The sequence below is a fragment of the Juglans regia genome, chromosome 13 (assembly GCF_001411555.2).
Source record: "Juglans regia cultivar Chandler chromosome 13, Walnut 2.0, whole genome shotgun sequence".
In the NCBI taxonomy this organism is placed as follows: domain Eukaryota; kingdom Viridiplantae; phylum Streptophyta; class Magnoliopsida; order Fagales; family Juglandaceae; genus Juglans; species Juglans regia.
Genome location: NC_049913.1, coordinates 21875666 through 21902315, shown reverse-complemented (window position 1 = coordinate 21902315; position 26650 = coordinate 21875666). Strand labels below are relative to the sequence as shown.

General features: G+C 35.5%; 1 protein-coding gene and 1 long non-coding RNA gene across 3 annotated transcripts; both read left to right on the top strand.

Moving 5' to 3' along the window:
• The first annotated feature begins 4980 nt into the window (after window positions 1-4980).
• Window positions 4981-17555, top strand: LOC109005973. Of its 2 annotated transcripts, XM_018985104.2 has the most exons (6): window positions 4981-5098; window positions 6769-7065; window positions 8188-8322; window positions 10112-10168; window positions 14854-14988; window positions 17031-17555. In XM_018985104.2, exons 2-6 carry the CDS (start codon window positions 6772-6774, stop codon window positions 17094-17096), a joined length of 687 nt encoding a protein of 228 aa, XP_018840649.1. In that variant the 5' UTR covers window positions 4981-5098; window positions 6769-6771; the 3' UTR covers window positions 17097-17555. The 2 variants fall into 2 exon arrangements, with proteins under 2 accessions (XP_018840649.1, XP_018840656.1); XM_018985111.2 differs by lacking the exons at window positions 14854-14988; window positions 17031-17555 and adding an exon at window positions 13100-14836.
• On the top strand, window positions 14995-16948 carry LOC109005989. Its single transcript, XR_001998553.1, has 2 exons — window positions 14995-16144; window positions 16224-16948. It is a non-coding gene; the product is annotated as an uncharacterized LOC109005989 (long non-coding RNA).
• Window positions 17556-26650: the final 9095 nt, after the last annotated feature.

Genomic DNA, 26650 nt, shown 5'->3' with positions numbered 1-26650 from the left:
GTGGTGAATCCAAATCACTTTTGACCATTTGAATGATCTTGTTGCACAGAACTTGGGCCTTTGTGCTAATACTCCCATGGAAAACTCCTTGACGGTTAGGTCATCTAGCACCTAGAGAGGCTCGTACTCTAATATGTGAGTGTGGTCCAAAACATACTTTTAGAGCATAGAAACATGGAAGACGCCATAAATAACTGATTAAGTGAGGTGGAAGTGCCAGCCTATATGTTGCAACTCCAATCATCTCCAATATCTCAAAAGAGCCTATGTACCTTAGGAGATCAAAAGTAAAATAGGTTCTATGAGTATAGGATGTCAATTAATGAACAGAGCTTGTAATAGAGGATATGTCAATTAATGAATAGAGCATGTAATAGAAGAAGAAAAAGGGCTCAACTTGACCTTTTCCCTGTACCTCATGATCTTTTACAATGCGCAACCTTTAAGAACACTTTGCTCCCCACCTCAAACTACAGCTCTTGCCTTCTTTGGTTCACATACTTCTTTTGTCGCTCCTATGCAAGCTTCTCCTAATGACTAAGATTTTCTGACACATATCTTATAAGATTTCCTATCCAAGCATCATTCACTCTCCTACCTCGCCCCAATAAAGTGGTGATCTACACTTGTATCCATAGAGGACCTCATACGACACTGCTTGAATTCTCTCTAGGTAGTTGTTTTCACATGCGAACTCAATAAGTGGCAAATATTGAACCAACTACCTTTAATATCTATCACACAAGCTCTAAGCATATCCTCCAAACTTCAATCTATCCTCTTTGAATATACATCTCTGTTGGTTGAATGTTGTATTGTAGGTCAACTCAATTCCTAACTCCTGTATACTCCTCCAAAATGCCGATGTGAACCTAGTATCCCTATTAGAGACAATCTTAGATGGTACACCATGCAATATGATAATCGCTCTGACATACAACTTCGTCAACTTGTCCATAGAATACGTCATCTGAATATGAATTAAATGGACAGAGTTTGACAGTTGGTCAACAATCACCCATGCCGCATCATGACTTCTTGGTACCCTCGAAGATCTCGTAACAAAATTAATCCTCATATCATCTCAAATCCAAACTAGTATAGGAAATGGTTGTAGTGTCCCCAAACACTTCTAGTGCTTTGCTTTAACTTGCTGAAAAGTCAAAGACTGTGCCACATAAGCAACTACCTCTTGTTTCATCTCGTTCCACCAGAAGTGTTGATTCAAGTCTTCGTACATCTTGGTACTATCCAGGTAAATCATATAAAGTGAGCGGTGAGCCTTCCTTAGAATTACATCCCTAATCTCCCTATCATTAGGCACACATAATCTCCCTTTTAAATTTCAAGGCACCATCATCTTATATTGCATAGTCAGGCCTCTTACATTTTGGTACCTATCCCCTTGATCTTCATTAACTTTGCATCACTGGCTTGGGCAACTTTGATAAGGCATATCAACAACAAACCAAGGCTCAACCTGTTCAGTGGGGCTTGCATATCTTTGATTATCTCAATACCTACTCACTCAATGTCCAACAAAATATGCCTCTAGGCTGTGTACATTCTAGCAAATATACTCAAGGATGACTTCCAACTGATGGCATATGCCACCACAGTAGCCTTGCCCATTGCAATCATAATCTTTCATAAGTTCCAACCACTTGTGCTACATCATATTCAACTCTTTCTGTGTGAAAAGTATTCCAACCTCTTATGGCTTGTATAGATCTCACACCTCTTACCCATAAAGATAATGTTTCCGTATTTTCAATGCAAAGACTACCATTGCAAGCTCTAAGTCATGTGTTTGGTAATTTTTCCCATGGCTCTAAAGCTGTCGAGAGGCATATCCAATGACCTTCCTATTTTGAAAGACAATAATGGATCGTGAACAATGCTAATGCACATATTATTAGTGAGCTTGAAAATTTACAAATTTAGCAACCCTTTGAGAATAACACCATGGTGGTTGTGGGGAATAGAGTAGGCCTTGCTATTGAGAACACTAACTCAACATTTTTAATCTTTCCCCAATCTAATTCAAATTACTCATTTCTTTTCAATAATGTTTTACATTGTCTTGAGCCTTTTTAAACTTGTTGTCTATTAATCAATTTTGTGTAGACAATTATTACTACTTTATCCTGACCTCTGGTTATTTTTGTGGAAGAACCTTCGGACCAAGGCTACACTATTGGAATTCAAACCTGAGAATGGACTCTATCTTATCTGGTTGCAAGGGAACTCTCTCAAGAATAACAAATCAGGAAATGCTTTGATTGGCAAAAATACTTAATCTTTAGTACAACATTTTAGACTAGGTCATTTTGATTTGATTTGGACATTGTGTTTCAGGTTGTCAAACAAAACAACCTTCCTGAATTTCATTTCAATTTTAATAATAAAAAAAAAGATGTTTGTGTTTCTTGTCAATTGGGGAAGAGCATTCAATTGCCATTTTTTGCTTCCACCTGTCTCTATCTCACCTGGCTTCACCATCCTCACTCCCACTATACTGATGTATGGACTTCCTCCATCACCTCTATAAGTGGCTATAGGTATCATGGGTTGTTTGTGGATGACTTCTCATGCTATACATGGATTTATCCCCTTCACTCTATATATGAAGTCTATGACTGCTTCATCAAGTTCACAATTCATGTGGAAAACCAACACTTCTCGAAAATTAAACAATTACAATTAGATGGTGGTGGAGAATATATTTCTAATCACTTTCAAACATCCCTTACTAATCATGGCATTGTGCATCATAAATCTTGTCCACACTATCACCTCTCAGCAAAATAGACTTGCTGAGAGGAGTCTGAGACACATTTAAGAAACTAGTCTTACCCTATTGGCACATTCTCATCTCTCTAAACAAATATTGGCCCGATGCATTCTTAACTGCAGTCCACATTATAAACAGATTGGCAACTCCTACTCTAAACTATACTCGTCCTTATTCTAAACTATACCAAACAAAACTTAATTATTAGAAACTGAGTCTTTGGCTACATGTGCTTTCCTTTACTTCTACCATATGGCCTTCATCAATTAGATTATCGTTGAAAACCTTGCACTTTTCTACGAGGGAGATTGTAATATTGCAATTTGACTATAGGACAATGTGAATGGGTATAAGCTTAGATAAGGTTTTAAGTTTTTCTTGGATCATTACATGATCAATCATCTGATACTGTACTATATTGGCACAATGAGATTTGTGACAAACAATGGCCATTTTTATAGATACGGTTATAAATTGCCACACTCAATGGTTTGAGTAAGTGATTTAGCTTGCTATCAACATAAAAGTTTGTTGATGCTCTAAATTAGCAATTTAAACACTAGAACACAACAACAAATCATTCATTTGGCTCACTAAAAATTTTGGTTACAATTTAAGTGTCCAATATATATTGTTTATGTGTAAGCTTAATTGTGTAGCATCCTCCCCTTACAAGTCAATTTTCAATGGCAGATATTTAATCATTTAGGATAAGAGAGAACTCACTAACATAAGAGTTTAGTTCATACCATACCAAACTCAACTTGATCAATGGTTTTTGCCACACTCCAAGCTCACATGAGCTATCTCATGATTAATGGTTTGGCTTGCAACAAAGGTGACAACCGGAGGTGTGAAGATAAGAAAGAGGTACAACCGTAGAACGCATTTCTATACTTGATGAATGTGTAAAATAACATCTATTTTTGTCCTTGACATAGAAAATAGAGAGATAAATCTTGAAAAATGAGTAATGCTATATACAGTCGTGGAATGTGCAAACGTCATGCAGTCGCTTTGAAAAAGAGTGAGGTCCACTCATAAAAAATTAATTTCTTTTCATGTAGGTCTCATATTTATTTATTTTTTTCAAAGTGACTGCACGACGTTTGCACACTCACGACTGCAAGTATCATTTCTCATTAAATAAAGGGGCATAATTACTCTCGAAATGGCATGGATTTGACAAACACAAATCATTTTCTATCAAGACACTATCATATATAGTAAGGTGATTTAGTTATTTCATTGCCTCAGTCAACTCGTACAAGGCATATATACTTATTCGTAAGATGAATTCGATAGCAAAAAGAATCATAAACTACACTTGATTTGCACCTCCATTGTAATATTTCCTTATTATTTTCAGCTACTACAGTACTACACATTGCATAAGGTCAGGGTTTTTTTTTTTTTTTTTAATTTTTCTTGATTCATCATCTATTCCCATCTCATTATAATCATGTTGTTCAACCTTTATCTTTTAATTAGGTTGTGGATCCTCTCGTCAAACAAACCACCTTGTCTTGGTTCTGCATAAGGCCTTTCTCTAGGCTTGATCCCAACATGATGATCATTGAATCCTCCTAACTAGATCATGTAGAGGAATAGTCAATTATTTATCATCAAACATTGCCTGAATCTTCTTAACAACAATCCAGATCAAGAATATCCAATAATTTTTAAAATTTAAAATTTAAATTAAAATATGTTATATGAATTATAATGTGAGATATAAACACTTTCAATTATAATTATTTTATCAATTTAACTAAGAATAATGTTAAATACACTCGTGCATGGATTGTATAAATATTGTCGTGCATTTATTTTAAAAAATAGTAAATTTTTTTATTAAATAAATAATTTTTTCATATAAATTCAATATATACTTACTCTTTTCTATAAAAAAAAATATACGATAATTGCGTATTTTATGGTTATAAATTTGACTTGTCGTCGAAAATCCTCCCAAGATTGAAGACGCAACCGGACTGCATGTCGTGCAAGTTCTTTTTTCGCTCTCTTACGCACGTCACGTATTCGTGTGACCGTGAAAGCGAACGTCATCTGCATGTAAGGAAGGCAGTTGCGTTAAGCACCAAACTAGAGGTCCTTATTATTACCTGTTTTTTCTTTTTTATTTTATATTTATTTTAAAGAAAAAAATTATAAAACAAAGAAATCTCTCCCCTGATTGATGGCTGATGGTTACTCCGCTCAAACTTGAGGCCCTCCCCTCCCCTTCTGCTCTATCCAAATCCAACATCCCCTGCTTCCCATTTTTCTCTGCTTCACCGCCAGGTTCTCTCTCTCTCTCTCTCTCTCTCTCTCTCTCTCTCTCTCTCTCTCTCTCACTTATTTTCGTTTTAAGTTTGTGTCTCATTATGTGGTTTGATTCATGTTTTTCTGAGCTATGTTTTGTTCTTGAGTTCAAACTTCAATATGCACTTTGTTTTTATGAATTCATCTGACTTCTGCTCTCTCTTCTCATTTGCTGTTTTTGTATTTTTTTTTCTTTTCTTTAAATTAATGAAGTATACATCATTACTCCAGCAATAATTCTGGTTTTAGAAAAATCTGCACTTTGAAAAAAAAAAAAAAAAAAACTTGAAAAGGATGCTTCCTCCTCGAAACACCAATTGCATGTCATACGAAATAAAGAGTTTTCTAAGGAGGAGAAATTTCAAATTCTGTTCATTAAATTTATGTATTTTTTTATTTTTGTTCATGAGTACGCGGGAAACACTTGCTTTTCAAAAACGTGACAAATTAACAAAATGACCAATTACAGAACGTATAGTTTATGTAAACATTGAGGTGAACAACAAGGATAATCTTTCTATACCGACGTGTGATGCGCTTAACCAAGTTTTACCGAGCAGAATTCGTTCCCTCTGCTAAGATGATTAACAGAGACAAAGTTCATGTAGAACTACAGATAAGGGGAGGTCATAGTTTCATTTTATATTCTCTATATCAATCTAAGAAGTCCAGTTTGCTTAACAACCGGACATATAAGTCAAATTGCGACTAGGGCAATTGGCATAAACAGTCATCTCTCTGTATCTAATTGTTATGCGCATAGAAAGCATAATGAATATGTCTCCACATTATGTGGAAAATGAATTTCTACTTTGGTGGGAATGATCAATTATTCTTCCTATTTAAACTGAAGTGTTATGTGCTAGTTTTGGTGGGGGATTCAATGTGTTAACTTTGGTGGTTTTGGATGCAAAACATAAAACTCCTGTTAATTGGAGGGTGAAAAGGGTATTTTTCCCCTTATTTGTGTTAGTTATTTGGGACAAACCCTTAGGGGTTAGCTCAAGTGGTAAGGGCGTTGGTTTTGGTGGTATACTCTCTCCAAGTTTAAAGGTCTGGATTCTCTGGTGCAAACAATTTCTAGGGGCCACACCCTATCTGTGAAAAAGCTATTGATTTACTTGATTCAAGTGATGGGGATGCGTTACAAGGGTTGTTTAACCGGGTAAAAGACATGTTGCTTTTGCATGGTCTCCAAGATTTCTTGTTATAAAAAATTTTATTTGGGACAAAAGAGTACATGTACAGAGTGCTATGTCCTAGAATATGCAATCTGAAAAAAATGAGAGGATAGGATACACAATCAACTTCTGAACTTATTGCTTTTACTATTAGAATCTCGAACTTGGAGAAAAATGAGAGAAAACTCTAGTTAAGTGTATGAAGTGGTTTTGTTGAAATGATTCAGCTGCAAAGTTTGTCATTTCAAGTCCCAAAACAACAATAAACTTTTATTGAAATTTACAAATTTTCCATTAACTGCATTAACCATCCTCTTAGTGTCTTATTTTGTGTCTGCAATAATATGTTGTGCTATTTAAATTCTATTATTCTTCATAACTTTTCTTGGAAAAGATGAGCTAGTCAGATGTGCTCATGACTTTCTCTGAAAAGATTCACACTAACTTTAGATGATCCTATATTTGCAGGATATGATGAGCACCATCTCAAGCCACCATTATAATTGGTCACTAGGATTTCAAGAGCATTTTGTTAAAGGAAGATCTGGTAAAGTTCCATTTCCCGGATATTCTGGTAGACATCCTCCTTCCAGAAGATTGGAAAAACTGGTTTTCCTCCATGGCCAATGCCTTGATCGTAGATATCATGAAGGTATTAAGAAATACAGGCCTGTCCTGGCCAGTATGGCGGATGATGGCATGGATCCAGATGACTCTCAAGATAGTAATAATGAGAAAGAATCCCCAAAAAGCGAAACTGGAGGAGTATGTTGACATTTCTCACTTTTGCTTTTATCCCCTTTAGGTTTTTGTCCATTGGGCTCTAAGAGCATTAGTAGTGGCCTAACCAAAGTTTGGCCAAAATTTGATTAAGAAATTCACTTTTATAAATTTAGCTAGCCACCTTTCAACAACACCAAATAACAAACTCTCCAAATCTATCACTATTCTATTAAAATATTGATTTTGACATTTTCATTTATTTTAATTCTAGTTCTAATTTGAATATTTATTTGAATATTTACAAGAATGCTCATTAAAAATATGAGTTAGTCTATGCAAACATTCACATACAGGAAAGACAAATGCCATATGCCAAATGGAACTCTCCCTTGATGCCAAATGAAAAATAAGATATTTTTTTTTCCGCAAATTGACTTGACTTTCCTTAACTTTTAGGATTCTTCGACTATTAACAGCCACCAAATAGTGCGTTCCTATCTCTACGAACTGGTTCTATAAGGAGAAGGGCAGAAAAAGGAAGGAGTAATAATTTTTTAAGCCCAAAATAATATTTGGCCAGCAACTTGGGCTGGCCAGATTTGGCCAGTGAAAAAACCTTTGGCTAAAATTACTGTAGTTATATTGAGTCCATTGTAGTCACATTTTTATGCAACCTAGCTAAACTTTGTCCAAAATTTAGCTAAGTTGAGTCCACTACTAGTGCTCTAATGGCTGCAGAAATGGCTCAAATAGAATCTAACAGCTGTAAAATTATATTTGACATCAGTAAATTCTTGTTGAATAAGGAATCTCATGATTTTCTTTCGAAATTAGTGGAGGTTAACTTGCCTTGGAAATTTAACTATACAAAATATCAAGAAATATAAAGTGTCACATCGTTTAAAGTCAGTTAGAATAATTTTCACTGCTTTGAAACAATGTTTTGGTGGGAGGAGATGCCAAATGACATGGCACAATGCAAATATTTTGTGAAAATTACATCTTAAACATGAATGAGTCTATCAGTTTCACAGCAAATTGAGAGGATCCTGGTCCATTATTGTTTTTGTGGTAAAATCCTTCTTGTTCTGCAAATTTACGTAGAGTTAGTTATGGAATAATCAAATGTTCTGAATTCATATTCACTTAATCTACATTTGTTAGATGAACAGTGAGATACTTCGAGAAAATCTTGAAAGAATTGTTGGCATAGATGATTCCACCTTCAGTGGAATAGACCTTGCAAACCTAATCAGGAACAAGTATGGGAGGTCTTATGATGTTCAACTAATAAAGAAGGTATGCTTTCTGTATTTGAAAATAGCCATGTTGTTAGCTAATTTGGACCCGTTGCACTAAGGCCCTCATTTAGATAGTGAGATGAGATGAGATAATTTTAGATGAAAGTTGAATAAAATATTGTTAGAATATTATTTTTTAATATTATTATTGTTTTGGGATTTGAAAAAGTTGAATTGTTTATTATATTTGTATGAGAATTTGGGAAAACTGTAATGATGAGATGAGATGAAACCATTTCTGTATCCAAACAGGCCTAAGTCTGACTATTAGAAATGTTACACTTTGCAATATGTATCATAAGCTATGAGAGGAAGCAACGCGCATCCTTAAGTACCAGCAGGTTTTAATTTCCACCATTGCTTAAATTTTGACCCTTAAAATGAACGAAAATAATCTATTTGGTGTAATCTAAATCACATCTTGCGAAGGATGCAAATTGAAATATGTTGATAGTTTAGTGTTCATGTTGCAAAATGTTCGGTAGTTCAGGGGAGGTGTAATTACTTTTTCTAATTATAATTATTCCAAATTGCGCAGGAAACATTTGAAACTTTGTTAGAAATCATGTAATCCATTTTTATCAAATAGTTTTTGTCTTTTTGAGCGTTTGATATTGTAATGTCTCTTCATCGTCGTTACCATTACAAAGTCAGGTAACCAATTGATATTTTATTCCTTTTCTTTTTCGTTTATAAGTGATTACTATCTTTCATGCAATTCTAACGTCTAAGAAGGCACTTGATTAGAGGAGAAAAACCAATTTAATTTCACTTGTAGAATAAAGTTGATATTGAAAGTTGCATCACTTAGTGTGGCATCAAGTTTAAGTTGCATCATAAAGTTTTAGGAGTAAAATATAGGACAGTTTTATAGACTCAGTTATATCCTCCTAGTATGATTTTCTGTGGAAGCAATTTTTCTGCATGGGTGCAAGTGCAACATAGAGAGATAGAGACCTCAAATAGTTTCCATTGCCTATAAGGAAGCAAGGAAGCATTTAATAACTTTCATTGGAAGTTAATGTGGTGGGTTTTATAAAATAATGGAATTCCTCTCAAAAACATTGATACCATCAAGATTCAAGTACATGTATTATGGAGCAATTATTAGTGCGGGAATGATTGGAGGAATGAAGGTTGATTTATCATTCATGATAGGCTCTATCCAAGATCATTCTATTTTGTTTTAGGGGTGGTTTAGACAGTGAGTTGAGATGAAAGTTGAATAAAATATTGTTAGAATATTATTTTTTAATATTCTTATTGTTTTGGGATTTAAAAAAGTTGAATTGTTTATTGTATTTTGTGTGGGAGTTTGAGAAAGTTGTAATGATTAGGAGATGAGATGAGATGGGTTGAGAGGCTTCTTATATCCAAACAACCGCATGCTAGTGCCTGCACCTTTTGTTTAGTGTGGCTGAGAAATTATCTAAGATTGTGCTTGTTTGCTGAAGTGTTATGAGTTTAAATCAGCACAATTTTTTTCATTAACATGTGATAACACGAGTTATGGTAGTAAGAATAAGATGATTGTCTCTTTTGTTATCGAATCTGGAACCTGATTACTCATGTACTGCCTTTAAAACCTAATTTCTGGTGGTTCTATGGCAAACGACCCTAAGATCTGCCAAAAGTTTGTAACATCTGCATCGAAATTGTGCACACGATAATTTTGAGAGGATCGTTGACTAGAAATGTTTGCTATATGAAGGAAATTGTTTCCAATTTTTTTTTAATCTTTTAATCTTTTTGGAATTTCACAGTTACTTTTATTTACCCTTCTCTAGGAGTTCATGGGAAGAAATCTTCTTGCATTGAATGTGATGTGGAAGTACATGGAGCAGGTTTGCAAATTCTTGCACTACAGATCTATTCTTATTAAGTATCATGAAAAAGTTTCTGAATCAGAATGGTAGTAAATAATATAAAGGAATTATACATGTGAAGCATCTCCACGAACACAGGTGGAGAGGATCAGAAAGAAACCCACTAACAGTACAAAAGTGGCGGTGAAGAAAAACCACTCCAAACCAAATGTATTGAAGCGAATTCCTGCAAGTCACACAAAGCAAAGATAATTTTCTTTTACCTCAATATTCTAGCCATGATAGATAAAAGAGACCATGAGAAAGAGAAATGAAAGACAAAAGTTAACACCAAAACACTTGCTGTACAGCACCCCTCTCTAATCCTTTTCTTGCAGTGCACCACGACCTCATTTTCTTCTGTTTAAGTTTTCACGCAAAAACCAGGTCTCTCTAATTATCTAAATACTGCGCCTTTTTCTTGTGAAATAATGAAGACCTTTGTAACTATGTATAGCACTAGAAAATCAGCTAGATAAAACTTCAGTTGATGAACAAATCACTGGATTGGTTTGGAAAAGGAGATTAAGCCGAGGAAACTTTTAGGTCTTGCTGCCAAAATTGGATGAGGAAAGTAGCTGGAAATTGCTAAACAATTCCAAAACTGTCTTGGAAAGAGGCTGCCATACACTTGTGAGGAAGACCACATATTCAGGGAGAAATACCTTGTGGCATGTGGGATTCTCAGTCACAACAAAAAATAGCAAAAGCTCCTCAGACAACACAAAAGCTCCTCAGAATGTCTCCTTTTTGGCACTGCCTCTTTCTTCTTGTAGACCCACTTGCACTCTACAACCTTGTGGACGCCTTGTTACACAACTGAAGGGACCAATTTCCAGCAAGTGGGTCGCTTTACTGGAAAAAGATGGGCAGGTTAGGTTGACCATCATGTAAAGCCAAGTACAGGGGGTCACGGAAGAAAACCCACTTTTCACTCTCAAGTTTCATTTTTCTGAAGCTAGTCAACCTCTTCTGACATAGCTAACATTCAACTGTTGCTGTGTTAACATTGGCAACAACTTGAAAGTTCTTCATAAAATAAAGTTTTCTTTTGAGGTTTCCTTCAAAGAACACGTTTGTGGTCTCCTTTAATCACGTTTCTCTTTGCCCATACTTTTGTGGTCTCCTCCAATCATATTTCTCTCTGCCTTTACAAAGGGAATAAAGTTCATCGTAGTGCTCTAAGTTTGTGAAAATCTGTTCATCATCACCTTATCCATGGGGCTAATGGTTTAACTTGGGATTTTGTTGGAGAGGAGTTTGGTCTGGGGAGACTTAAGGGGCTTATACGTACGGATAGAATGGGCTTACCTTATGTTAGGCGTTAGGAGTTTTGGGAGTTTGATGATTTTTTTCTGGTTGTAATATGGTGATTCCTCCGCCTTAGTGAGGGTTTTTTAATAAAATATGGAGGTGCTGTCCTCCTTTTTTTTAAAAAAAAAAAAAACATCTTCTAGGTTACTGACAAAAAACAAAAGTCACCTTATCCATGGGTGATCTCTGGTCTTCAAACTCCGTTTCCAGGACTTGTTTCCCTTTTTGGTTATTAGTTGATGCTTCATCTTTCACTCTTCTTCAAGACATAGTCCTCATAAAATACAACATCCCTCATACAATATTCTTTTTTGAATTCAAAACATATAGACTATAGTCCTTAACATCACTTCAAAGTCCAAGAAATAAGCTCTTTCTTAATCTTCAATCTAGCTTCGATAGCTCTTCACTTTGCATATGAACATAAGCAAGACAAGAAATTACTCATAAAGCAAATATCTGCTGGTTTAGTGTCCTTACTTTCTCTAAAACTTTGATATCTATTACTGCAGATGGAGATCAATTTGTGATGCAAAACTAACTGCCTCAGGCTTAGAAACCTTTAGACAATCCTTTCATTCAGCCTCTTGCAACTTTCCTTTTCCAACAAAGTTCCTCATCCTCTCATCAACTATATTATGCTATGGAGTTTTTTTAACTCTGAAGTGACGACTGATGCCTTCTATTTTGCAAACTCAGAGAATTCAAAATTTCTATCCTCCAATCCATTATTTTACCTAAAATGCCTTATCATTTTTCTGATTTTATTAATTAAATCCATACCTCTCTAGAATAATTAAAAAGAAACCTGACAAAATAATATGCACCACCATTGGAAGACACTGCTATTAGTCCAAAACATCTGAATGACGTGAACAACTTTGCCAGTATGAGATGCAGCCCTAAAGCTATCCTTGCCTGTCCCATATAACAGTATTCTTAGATATCCAGTTTGCATGATTTTACATCTTTCTACAAATTTCGTATGTGATATCCAAAATTGTCCTGCTCACCCATATGACCAAGTCACATATGTCACAAAAGTGCATCATCATCGACTGATTCTGCCAAATTAGATACTGCAAAGTGCAAATCAAAATAAGATCCTCTCCATTTCACTTGAAATAGATAGGATCCATTTAGTCTAAAACAATGGGTATTTTCATTATTTTTTATCATGTTGACATGTGAAATAGCTAAAGTGCCCCGTGTTTTACACTAAATGGATACTATCCATTTCACTTGGAATGGAGAGAATCGTTATCCCTGCAATCCACTTATAACTGTATTCCCAACCAATTAGCTTTTGTAAATTGTCAAATTATCTTTTACCTTTCTGTACTAAAAATGCAGCTATAGTTGTTTTTCTAACGTGTATCTGGCTGAGTAGTTTATTAACCAATGAACCTGATGTGTCTAGAGATATTAGATTTTTCATAAGTACTCCGCATTTTTATTGGTTGTGAATTTTACTGATATTCATTGTCCTTTCCTGATGAGACTGTGACTACTTCATGCAATTCTTTCTCTTAGATTTATCCTTTTCATGCCATAGCTCAAACCTTGCCACGAGCTTATCAGCTTGATCATCAACAGGTTTCCTCCTATTTTCATGCGATCATGGGGATCCTGTTACCTCTTCCAATCCTAGCGCTTTTTCCAATGGGCAATGTTGTAACCACCTAATTGAATGAAGGGGAAAGCAACTCTAATCAAAGTATTTTGTTTACTCTTCAACTTTTGTGGAAAGTTTAATTACTGCATATTCAACATATTGAAGTTATTGTACCACTTAAGCAGAACTGTACTTCATGTGTAAATCATATCATACCTTATTCATGCACAACTTATTCTTCAGCCATTTCATTATTTTCAAACCATCTAATTTTTGTCATATAACCTCAGGTTCCTTTTTGTCAATTATTTTATGAAGGATTTCATCTGGGGTTTCTTTTCTATCCTAGTAATACCTTATATTCTCCTTTTTGTATCAAAGGATCCTTCATCCTTCTCTGCCAAAGAGAAATTGTTCTTGCCTTTGAACTTCTCTATGTCATACTTGGTACTCATCGTATTGACCTTCACCATTGATCTGAAACCCAAACCTAGACTCTTATGCCACTTGTGCAAAGGATAATGAGCACAACGAAAACCATAAAGCAACCACACACAAGGACATTTACATGTTTCCCTATATGTGATGTACATCCACAGAAAATGATGATCAAGAATCTACTAACCAAAGATGAAGTACAAAATAGCGGTGAAGAAAAAACATTCAAATTAAATCCCAAGACACCCCAAAACTTACTCCCACATACTAGGCAAAAATAATTTCTTCTATTTTTAATTCTCTCTCTGTGAGAGACAAAATGGTGAATGAACAAACAAAAGAGACAGCAGCTCACACCAATCTTGTTACGAGGCACTTCTCTCAAGCCTCTCTCATTGTGTGCTACAAGCTACCTTTCTATTATTGAACTTCAGAAATCTCCTTGCTAAATCTTTCATGCGGCCATTTTTCCATGTAAGAGAATGAAGACGATAGTTATTATGCAGAGCACCACAGAGTTGACTGTAACTTCAGTTGGCTGAGAAAATAGCTGAAATTTTCCCGGAAAAGGAGAGTAAGTCAGCAGAAAAATCTTCTGCGCTCTGCAACCAGAGTTGGTTGAGGAAGGGTAGGAGTGAATTGCAAAAGGATTTCAAAACCGTCTTTGTAAAAGGGTGTAATTCATGTGTAAGCAAGACCACATATTTAGGAACGTAAAACCATGTGAGCTGATGGGATCCCAAGTTCCAACAACATTTATTTATAGTTTGGTCAATTTGGGTAGAGGTTTTTTCAGTTGATGTTCAAGATTAACATGGTTGTCGTAAACTTGCATATTAACCCCCCTATATTATGATATTAACCATCTGACTAGAACTCAGCAAAGAAAGGATCTAAAAAAAGGATATTTAACCATCATTGGTAACATATCTCTGCAATTGGGTTATCAAGGAAATGAAATCCCAAGTTACATATTGGTAAGAGGATTATCATTCAAAAGGAAAAAGGAAAAAAAGGCAAAAGGATGCAAATCTGGTGAGAGAAATAATATACTTATATGTATATAGAAAGCAGTTTAAAAAGCAGCCTATAGAGATAGAGATAGTCAATTAAAGTTTTCCCTGGATAACCTTTTTATAAAGTTGCAAATTACTTCTGCTTACACATACAATTCCAATTCTCTAATTTAGTTTGTAAGAGCGTTCCCTACAATGGTTGTGATTTATAATAATTCAGTTATCATGGTAGAGCTTATTTATTCTCATATGGGATTGTTCCAATTACCTTGTTCTTTTAGAGATCCTTTCCGCTTACTGAAGAAGAGTATCTATTGAGGCTTGATGATGTGGCAAACACATTGAAATGTTGGGGAGCTGTCTCACATATACGAAACAGTCTGGCAAAGTTGAAAGAGCGACCTCGGATAGGAAAGGTAAATATGAAGTTCAATAACTTGCATATATTCGTTGTTCATTTAAGACTAAATGTTTAGTTGTGGTAAATAAACATTTAGCCTCAAGACACATTAATTGGGATCTACCAATTTCTGCAAAGAAAGCAAGAGATAAGACTATTGCTTTTTCACATCATCACTGTAGTATCATTCCATTTCTTTCACCTTATTCACCTTATTGTCCCTGTAATTAGATAGCCCAAATGAGAAAATTGTACTTAAAAGTTCTAAATAGTTCTAAAGTTACTCATCAACACTGAGTTATGTGTTCCTCCAGAAAGGAGGTCAAGTTTATGGCTTTTGAATAAAAATACTTGCAACATTAGCCCTAGAAATTGGAAGCACTGATTGAATGTCTGTTTCTCCAGATTTAGATGGAAAAAAGAAAAGAAAAGAAAAGAACATGCAAGGTAAATAGCATGAACAAAGTATTTAAAGATGTGGAATTTCAGACCAAAGCAAATAATATTGAATGCAATAATCACTCAAACAGCAAGAACTAAGCCACTGTTTAATCTCTAAATACGTTGCAACCCAAACCCCAATGGACATGGTAATGACTAAGACTTATATTCCCAAAACCTGTATATACATATTATCCACATACCCTAGCAAGTAATAACTGACACCAAAGAAAATAGCATTTTATCCAAAATTTGGCATCATAAATTAAACCATACTAAGTAATATTGTCAAATATTCTAGACTCTGAAAATCAACCAAAATACACCAGTTTTGAAACTAGATTGGAAGCTTCAAGGATAACATCAAATTTATAATTCAGCTAGCATAACCATTAAGAAAAGTATTAACAATTGTCCCAAGTGTCATCTAGAGGCCATACCCCAAGACCCACATAACCTCCTAAACTCTAGCTAGATGGTCCTACATACTGTTTGAAAAATACAAGTATTTTCTGAGTCACAGTATTAAGTAGAAGTAATTAGCTTGGCATTTGTAGTCTAATCATTTCATAGAATTGATTTTTTCCCTTTACAAAACATTATAATTGGAACAATAATATATAAGTGCAGTCTAATGCTCGAAGGGTCTGCCTGGGATGAATGACTAAGACATCTTGGATTCGATTTTGCACTAGGAGTACCCTGAATTACCTGATACTTGGTTCTGGCAGGTGGGGTCATGTATCTAGGGTTTAGTCCCATGGGTGGTTCCTTTTTCTTCTTGGCAATTTTAACAAATTGGAATTACAGGAACTGGAGGTATATAGTGGTTATTCAAACTTTTCCATTGGTGTTGAAAAGTCTGAATCCAATTGCTGGTTTCCTTGTTTATTTTCTACCATTTTGGAAGTGTCTGGCAGCCAGTATCCTTCGTGATGCTATTTATGTCAGTTGAAACAGACCAATTAAGTTAACACCAGTTAAGCATCTTGTGTGGTACAAGTACCCGAGTAAGTTTTTCTAGCTCCTTTGTTATTCATACAACCAATTTTCTATTTATAAATTAACAATATCCCTTTGGTGCATTACCAAATCCAGAAATTAAATTAATCCATTGTTACTTACTGGCAAACCTCAGTATATGATTTTAAACAAATAGTGAACTGAAAAGTTGTTAATTGAAGAAGAAAAGATTGTACACGTTTTTTGTGAACGATATTTTTGCTGATCAATCAAATATAGTAAAGCTAGGAGTAGTAATGGAACAGTATATTGTTGTTAGTTTTATGTTTTACCTTCTTAGCCTTTTTTCTCCTTACTTGATGGTCAAAGGCACTAAAGACCTCTGCCCACTAACCACATAACCCTGCTCACATAATTTTTCTCTAGACCTGGGTAATCTCTAAGTAGGCCTGGTTATGAGCAAATAGATTGCCATGCACTATAGGCATTTGTAGTCTAGGACTAGGGTAAACTCAAAAAGAATGTCGGCAATACTTCAAAACGGTTAGACAAATTCTACTTACAAAAAAAAATGAGCTAAATTCGGACCTCAAGTAGCGTAGACTTTATCGGTTCATTTATTTTGTCTACTCTGTGATTGGTCATTTGCTGCAGGCAGTTAGCATTTTTATAGACATGGATGAGTCTGGAGGCCGTGCTAATGAATGGATCTACAAGTAGATATCAGGGTCAGAATTTTTCATGAATGAGCTTCTATTGCCTATTCTATGAGGAGGGAAGAACCCAAGGGAGTAACCACACCCACCAATACAACATCCTTGGCCTTGATTTGAAGGTTGCCTCTATATTAATCATAGTTTGGTCCTAGACATGCTGAAATCAATTTATAAAGTGGGGATGTATCTGATGGGGGCAGGGCAAAAAGATTGGTGCCTTTTGTGCTTCCAACTTGTTCATTACTCCATGGTCAACATAGTGGCATAAGGTACCTCCATAGAGTTTATTTTAGCATGACCTATCTTTATACGTGAGAGGATAAGAATCCTTTTTATTCATGCATTTGTCTCCTCACTGCATGTAAATATATAAGTTTGTGATGTAGGTTGACTCCACCCACTTACCATGTAAGAGGATTCTATTCTTCTTATCTATGCATTTTCTTCTCACTGTATGTAACTATAGAAGCTGGTGATGATATAGGTAGATTACTCCACCCTTATCCCGTACAAGATACACTCATATACGCTATCTGACAACGTTTTATCATGCAAATGAACATGTCTTCTTCTTAATAGATAATTAAACTGCATTTATGGCATGATTAGCTATTGTCCCTCATTATAAGTATGATTAGCTGCTGCACGTTTCTGCCTTGCAAGTTTAAATACAAGATATTAGAAATTGGGTTAAGAACGCAATATCGTTTATAAGAACGCACTTAAATGATATGATGATAAGTTTTAAGCTTCGAAAATTGATTCAATAAGAATTCTTTTGTGTTTGGGATTTTTCTTTCCAAACTTGGAGTTTTTGGAGCAAGTCACTTGCTTTTAACAACTCAATGGATAACCAAAAAGACTGTTTCAGAATTACAGTGAGAAATTGGAAAAAAAGAAGAGAAGATAATTGGCTCACATTTGGAGTCTACTCACCTCGCATGCTCACTCTGTCTGCAGGGTAGGGTAATGCATGGCCTCCAATTCCCTTGCTAAGGGTCGTCAAGGAAATGTTTCTTCGGTTAGAAAAATTTTATAAACTATATCATCATCATCCTATTTTTATTCCATTGTGATGAGCTAGAATAGTCTATTAACACTTGGATTTTTTTTTTCTTTTAAAAGTATGAAGGAAGATTTTTTTTTTTTAAAAAAAAAAAAATTCTATGCTTTATTCTCAATATTCAATTTAAACAATATAAAGGAAGATTTGAAGGTGATATCAATGACATTTTATCCAATGAAATTAAAGTCGGGTTTAAAAGTGTGGTTTGTAACATTACTGCTTCAATTATAACTCTGGCCAAGAGGGCTATCCCAACACCACACGATCCACCTTGCATGGTGCGGGAGCCCCCCATGCAAGGGCTTTGTCCTTCTTGTGTGTCAGTCTCTTTTTTCTTTTTTTCTTTCTTTTTTGGCTCTCTAGTACATGTATTTACTCATTTGATGAACAAGTGGATGGAAGGTCTTTGATTTTGAGCAGAGCTTGCATGGGGTGTGAATTCCTTTTTTTATGGCAGTCTATGGTGGTAAACACAAGCTACTATTTTATTTCATTGACTCACTCACAAAGCTAAAAATTCTTACTTATTAAAAAAATATACTAGAAGAGCAGCCTAATCAATATCCTTATCGTAGTAGTTCTAGGATTTCTAATGCAAAATTGGGGATTTTGGATTTTCTGTCCAAAGTTTCTGAATTTATTAGGAACTCCTCTCATACTCTGAAAATATAAAAATATTACTCCTTAGTATCTCAATTACAAATAATTACAAATCCACAAAATTTCAATTGAACACAGTAAGAAGACTCTGGAGTTACTATATGGTGGTCATTGATGATGTCTTGTAATATGGAGACAGTGCACTAACCTTCCTTCAGAAATTCTAAAACCAGATTAAACATTGATCTTATACCAAGTTTTAGAATTTTGAGGCAATCTTCTACCCTATGTGAAGTTTTCAATTTCTCCCCCAACTACTTTTCAACTCAAAAGTTATACGTTTCGTCTGCAGAATCCGGTTTCTGAAATCCATTTAAACTATGACTAGAACCATTCCACAAAAATTATTTCTTTCAAGTCCTGATACTGTGGCACCTCATAGAAATTATCATAATTTGTTTCAATTTTTTTTTTTTTCTCAAAAAAGGAGGTCAAGCCTCTTATTATTAAAATCCTCACTAAGGTGGAGGAAAACCATGATTACAAGATTTCATAAAAAATACATCAATGACGAATATAAGGATTACCCAATAAATCTAGTCGAACAATGCCCCATAGTCGTCCTTGCACCAAATCCTCACCTAAAAAATCAATGGTTCTACCCATCATCCCTTGTTTTGCCAAAAAATCTGCTGTCATGTTAGCCTCTCTATAATTATGTTGAAAACGAATATTAAGCAAATTCACAAGAGTTTTAATCTCCTCCCAAAAGTTCCAAAGAAACCAATATTTGCATATCCCGGAAGCTAGCCAACCCATCACAACACTTGAATCAAATTCCACCAATAAATCTCTCAACCCAAGAGATTGACACAAACAAAGACCATCAAGAAGAGCCCAACACTCAGCAATTGTATTCGTCGCCTGTCCATAAAAAATGAGCAAAACCCGTTATCACCTTACTCCTTGAATCCCGAATTAAATCCCCACCACCGAACTTTCCTGGATTTCCACAACATCCACCATCAACATTAAGTTTAAATAATCCCCTTTCTGGTGGCTTCCAAGCTATTAATCGTGGTAATTTATCACGAACCAGAAGTATAGGACAATGCAAAACTGAAAAATCATTAGGACCCATCATCTTAAATTTCCACACGCCATTTGACATATCCCTTAAATTCACTTTCACTACTCTCAAAATTCCCCTCCAATCAAAATTAACACCCTCTATTCGAGAAGCACATCTAGCCCTCCAAAGAGCCCAAGAAATAATGATGGGCAACACCACGGATCCAACCAACCTGCGAAGAATAAGTCGCATGCCTCTACCATAAAAGCATCATCCCATCCCAAGTTAGAACCCGTGGCAACCAAATCTCACAAATCACCGCAAAATGATTCTAGATTTTTTCAGCCCCTCCCCTTCACAAAGAACATGGTCTAACGTCTCCACCTTTGGCTTTGCACAACAAGTACATTTGGATACCAATGGAATACCCAATTGCATAATGGCCTCATCTATTGGTAAAGATTTCCTTCTAGCTCTCCAACAACAAAATGACATTTTCTTGGAAACCCCCTCTTGCTACAACCACCTACGCCAGGGGCACAAAATGCCTTTTTTCCGCACAATTTGCCATGTAGATTTAGGAGAGAACTTTCCATCAACCGATGGAACCCATACGCACATATCCTCTCCCTCCTTCATTCTTATATTCGACCGAACGATTTTTTCAACCACTTGATCGGAGACTAGACCCCGAAGCCTTTCTACACTCCACCCAAATTCATCCCAAAGATATTTTATTTGCAAGCCAAGATCACCTCTCACCGAAGAACAATCTGCCAAAATCCCATCACCCAACCAGTTGTTGAACCAAAAGCTAGACTTCCCATTACGAATAATCCATCTAGAATTTTCCATCACAATTGGCATTAACCTCATAGCTCCTTTCCAGAAACGAGATCCCTTCCTGAAATTCATAACGGAATAAATGTTCTTATCCCCCACATATTTAGTAGCGAAAAAATTAGCCCACAAAGAATTACCTTGCTTCAATTTTCAAGGAAACTTCATAAGCAAAGACATTTGTACTTCTGACAAATCACGAATCCCAAACCCCCTTCTTCAATTGGCAAACAAATCTTTTGCCACGAAACTCACTTCCTTTTTTATTATCTAAAGATGATCCCCATAAAAAATTAGAGAAAATCCCCTTCAAAGCCAACAAAACTCCCTTTGGTAAATTCAAAACTGAAAGCACGTGAATTGGCATACTATTCAAGACATGCTTAATTAAAACAATTTTACCATCAAAAGAGAGAATTTTACCTTTCTACCCCACTAACTTCTTTTGAATCTTCGCAATCATTGGATCAAACATTTGAAGTCTCATTCTCCCCACATGCAATGGAATTCCCAAATTAGTACAAGGCCAAACACCTTCCTCAAAACCAGAAATTCTTTTTAATTCCACTTTTCTAGCCACCAAAAAGTTAGAAGAGAAAAATATAGAAGATTTATGAGCACCAACCCGCTGACCCGACATAGTCTCATATAAATGAATTATCTCCAAAAAAGTCTTCTAATTGAAGCTTTACCCCCATTAAAAAAAATCAGTAGATCATCTGCATATAACAAATGACTAATCATGGTTCCTCCACAAGCATTGAAAGGCTTAATCCTCCCCAAGTGATACTCCCTATTTAACATACGCGAAAGCACCTCATCTGATAAGATAAACAAATGTGGTGAAAGAGGATCACCTTGACGAAGCCCCTGTGAAGCCTTAAAAAATTGCTGAGAACATCCATAACATAATTGAGAAGTATGGAGAAGAAATACAATTAAAAATCATATTCCTCAATTTATCCGAGAAACCCAACCTTTTCAAAACCTCCATTAAAAACCCCCCAATTGACCCTATCATATGCCTTGCCATATCAATTTTAACCATAACATTCATTCCTCTCACCTTTCAATTCATCCCCTGAACCGTCTCCTGTACAATAGCTATATTATCAAAAATACTTCTCCTCCTAATAAAGGTAGATTGCTTCTGAGAAATAATTTTATGCAACAAAAGAGCCAATCGGAACACCATTACCTTCGACAAAATTTTATAAAGTACCGAACAAAGGCTAATAGGACGGAATTGACCGAAGCCTACAGGTTCATCAACCTTAGGAATGAACACCAAGTTAGTCGCACCATAAAATGTTGATAGCATCCCCTCAAAAAAATCAATGGCCAATTCCAGAATGTCATGCTTAACAATTTCCCATGCAAGAATAAAAAAACTAGCTGAATAACCATCCGATCTCGGACTGCTATCCAAAGGAATAGACCAAAGTGCAGATTTTACCTCTTCCATTAAAGGCCTTGCGGTTAAAGCTTCATTTTCTACCTTTGAAATAATCGGCCTCAGCAACGCCAAAGCATCTTCCTCAAACCGAATGCTGTCCGCACCCAGTAACTCCTGGAAAAATGCCATTGCCCCTTCTGCACCACTTCAGCAGATTCTAAAATCACCCCATTTTTCAGCCGCATCTTCTCAACCCTTTTATTCTTCTTTTTAATATGCATCATCACATGAAAAAAATCGGTATTCGAATCCCCCTCCATTAACCATTTAACACGGGACTTCTGACAACCCAAAATCTCCTCTCTATGCAGCCATTCCAAATGTTTTTGTTTACAGCTTAACAACTCCTCTTCAATCTGAGAAGAATAATCATTTAGCAATAATTGCTCCAAGCCAACTATACGATTTTCCATCTCCTTTAGTTCAACATCAACTCTTCCAAACACCTCCACATTCCATTTCCTCAAAGCACCTTTCAATGCTTTTAATTTCTTATTGATCTCAAACATTGGACAACCATCTACAACAACATCCCACACCCCCTTAACCAAGTGAAGAAATCCCTCATGTGCGCTGAAAACGGAATGGTTTAAAGATCATATTTTGCTCACAACCCAACAACACTAGCATCGGCGAATGATCCGAAAATGTTCTCGAAAGATATTCAACACACACATCACCCCAGAAATTAATAAAATCCATATTCAACGAAAATCTTTCCAATCTTGCCCAAATCTCACCAAGTCTACTATTACACCAAGACAATCGATTTCCTACATAAGGCAAACCAAGCAAACCACAATATTGAATACAATCATTAAACTCAGCTTTTGCATGGGGAGCCTGCATAATACAATCTCTTAGTACGGGAACAACTGGCATAAACAAACGTACCAAGAATCCGCACACTGCAATGAGTAAACCAGCCACTTAACGCTTGATTCGTCATCGAAATTAATTCAAACTCAAGATCATCATCCCAAAAGCCAAATTTTCCCCCCAACCTCTGCATTATTAACAAAATTAGACAACTTCATTCATCTCGCCCATCGACGACATTTATTCTCACCAAGAAAAGGTTCTAAAAGAGCCACCACAAATGGTTGACTTTTATTCAATAACCTCCAAAGTCTACTCTTCAACGAAAGAATACCCCTAACCTTCCACGTCAATATGTTCAACATCAATTAAGTAATGTTTTTGAGTGAGTACGTCGCTCCAAAACAAAAATAGATTTTTCTTTCCTTATCCCTTTGAATTTCTTCAATAGGACATGCAAATTCGGATCTGAATCAAAACATTTTGCTGCTAACTCATTCAATTCCTCATCAGGTTCAACATCCGAAATTGCTCGACCATGCAAAAATAATTCCTCTTCTCGGCTCCCTTCCTCCCCTATACATCCTCTATTTGCCAATCTTCCAAATTCAAACTCCAAAGCCTTATCAATAAGCTTAAGTGAACTCCTAGGAAACGACCCAGCAACCAGCCCATAGCCTTCCACATCCTCACAATCCTTTTCCATTAACTCAAATCAACTGTCTTGCCAGCCCTGAGACTTTTCAACCACACCAGGGCCCTCCGAATACTCCACATTTTCCATCAAACCAGCATGAAAAACCAAATTGTCAAATTGAGATTTAGAACACACCATACCATCAATGGCAATAAACAAGGCTTCTTGCAAACCAGTCTCCATCCCTTCATTTCTTTGATTAATAGCATCCATAATTTCTTTACGGTGCATCCCATTATAACGCACCTCTACACTTTTTTGTTCTACAAAAGGCTTTTCCTACTCCTTAGAACTCACAACTTTCCACACCTTCTTTGGCTTCTCCATTTTTCCCCACATCATGTTTCACCATTTCCCCTCTATTTTTATTTTTCTCTTGGCGCTTGCTTTGATGAACAATGTGGCATTGCTTCCGATAATGTTAAAAAAACATTGGAATAGATTAAAAAATAATCTCTTGAAAATGACTATTTTCTAGCCTTGGCGTTCCCAACCAAAAAGAATGGCATATAGGCTTCAAAAAATCAATCTCAACACAAATTCGCGCTGCTTCCGGATGAGTTACACATGTCGTCGCATTATCTCTCTTCAAGAATCAACCAAAACCTCCACCAATACTTCTCAATATTGATTCATAAAAAAATTTAGGTGGCAACCCAGGCAATGTAATCCATATAGGAACCCAAGGCGAATCCTCATCCTCAACAAAATCTGGTGTCCAATGCGAGACTCTGTAAGGAACCCCCTCTATATTAGAATTTTCTCGAGCCATCATGCTAATAAAATCCTCCTCATTCGCAATCCGAACAAGAACATTCCGTGGATTATGCAGCTGCCCAACCACCAGAACAAAATGCATCCCCATCGATTTTTAATAAACCCACGTACATGGTCCAATGACAACCTTTAAAAACCACCGAAAATCTGAAAGGCTCCACCTATTGCTTAATTTCAGACTTGAAAAACAGAAAATACATCTCCTCCTCAATGAATTTTGGATCTCAAAAAGGAAGCTCCACTTTAGGAAGCATCTGCGGCCTCACAGCCCCCACCTCCGCAAAAGCACCAGACAAACGACCATCAGGCTTTTGAAACGAAACCTTCACAAAATCTCGAACAAAACCAGCACCCACACCCTGCCCCACCATCCCAAACTGAGGCCCAGACGTAGGGCCGACGGCTAGCGCCATCAGCAGCCCTAATCGCCTCTCCGAACTAGAGAGAAAAATAAGGCCCCCTCTACATCAGCATGTCACCACTTTTAATTAATTTTACTTCATAATTTTGTTTCAATTAAATCAATCTCTTAGCAGCTTTCAACAAGGAAATCGGATTTAGGGCTTCGGCTAAGGCTTGATCTTGACATGATCCCCTTGTGTAAAAAACTAAGGTCTGTCGTCAAGAAAAGCCTTGTAGAAACATGAAGGGAGGTTGATAACGACTAAAAGAGAGATCAGTATGGGTGCATTTTTTATAACTTGAGCATTTCAGCCATGCCATGACTTTATATTAATTTATGTTAAATGGGGTAATTGTGTAGAAGTGTAAGCTCAAAAGAAATATGCATGATCTAAGGACTGTAAGAGGGGCATTCATGCATAATCTTGTGAATGAATTAGGATATAAAAACTTAATTTATCTCACTAACCTTAAATTAGCTTGGAATTATAACCACATGCAATCACTACCAACCATGTTTATCTATAAGCTATCTCTCGAACCTCATTAAATTATTTTCTTAAATAGAAAACATTTATTTCATGCCCGAATGATTATCTATATAATTTTATATTATTTTGTTTATTTTCAAAAAGGAATGTTCCAAAATTTGACTTTTTTAATATAATTACACTTGTAAATCCATAATTAAGAAAGATCATGAAAGCCCATACAATATTAAGAAAGAAATCGCTAGCAAAACCTGTTGCCGGAAACACTCAAAAGTCCCAATTTTCGAGTAGGAACCTAAATACTTGTAAATAATGATGCTTTTTATTTAACTTAGTAATTGTTTTTGTTCCATGATCTATCCTTTTTTATATTTAGATTTTCCTACCACCTTGATAATTGTTTTTAGGAAAATAACAAATATCATGTGTTTGAAAAAGTTGGGGATTGCAAAATCTACATGTACTTAGCTTGAGGAAAGGGTAACTTATTAGTCCTTTTTACTCACACATGTGGTTCAAAACTGTAATTATAAAGAGTTCTTCTACTCAGTAATTCTACACTACACATCCATTGAGAAAAAATAAATAAAAAGATAAAAAATAAAAATAGATGTATGACGTAGGACTGCTGAGTATAATTTTTTTATTACAAACTTGAGGAAGATGCAAGACTAGAAGACTGTCCCTACGACAAGTAGCCTTTGCAAGTGAGTAGTCAGAGTAGTGAATGTTTGGTTGTTTCCCGTGTGAGATGTAAGTTATTTCATAATGTCGACAATGCTTATATTCTAATTGAGCCTTTATTTTCCTATTTTAACTACCAATCTTTTTAAAACATCCAACATTGCACTCTCTTTTCGTTTTCAATTATATTAAAATAATATTTTTATATTCTTTCTTTAATATTTTTTTAATTCACTTCCCTTTACAATCTTAACTACTCACTTTTTTAACCCTTTTCCTTCTATTTTGAACTATTAATCTCTAGTGAATATTTTAAACAAAAATTTATATTTTTTTGCAGATACGATAATATTTTAAAAGCATTATGTTTTCAAGAATAAGTTTTTTTCTTTCTTTTTCAAACTTCTCATTTTCCAACTGTAATATTTGGAGCAGTAATAATTTTCAATAGTAATAATTTTTGTCCTTATCCTAAAGGTAATAAGGTTTGTCATTTTCTTAACGATTATATTTTTAAACAGTAATATTTTGGTATATAAATAACAGCACTTGCTCTTTCATTGACATCCAGAGTAACCTAAGTTTTATTTGAGATTAAGAAAAGATTTTCATTTCGGCCTCATTCTTCATTTCGCTCTTTATATGGCTCATTCT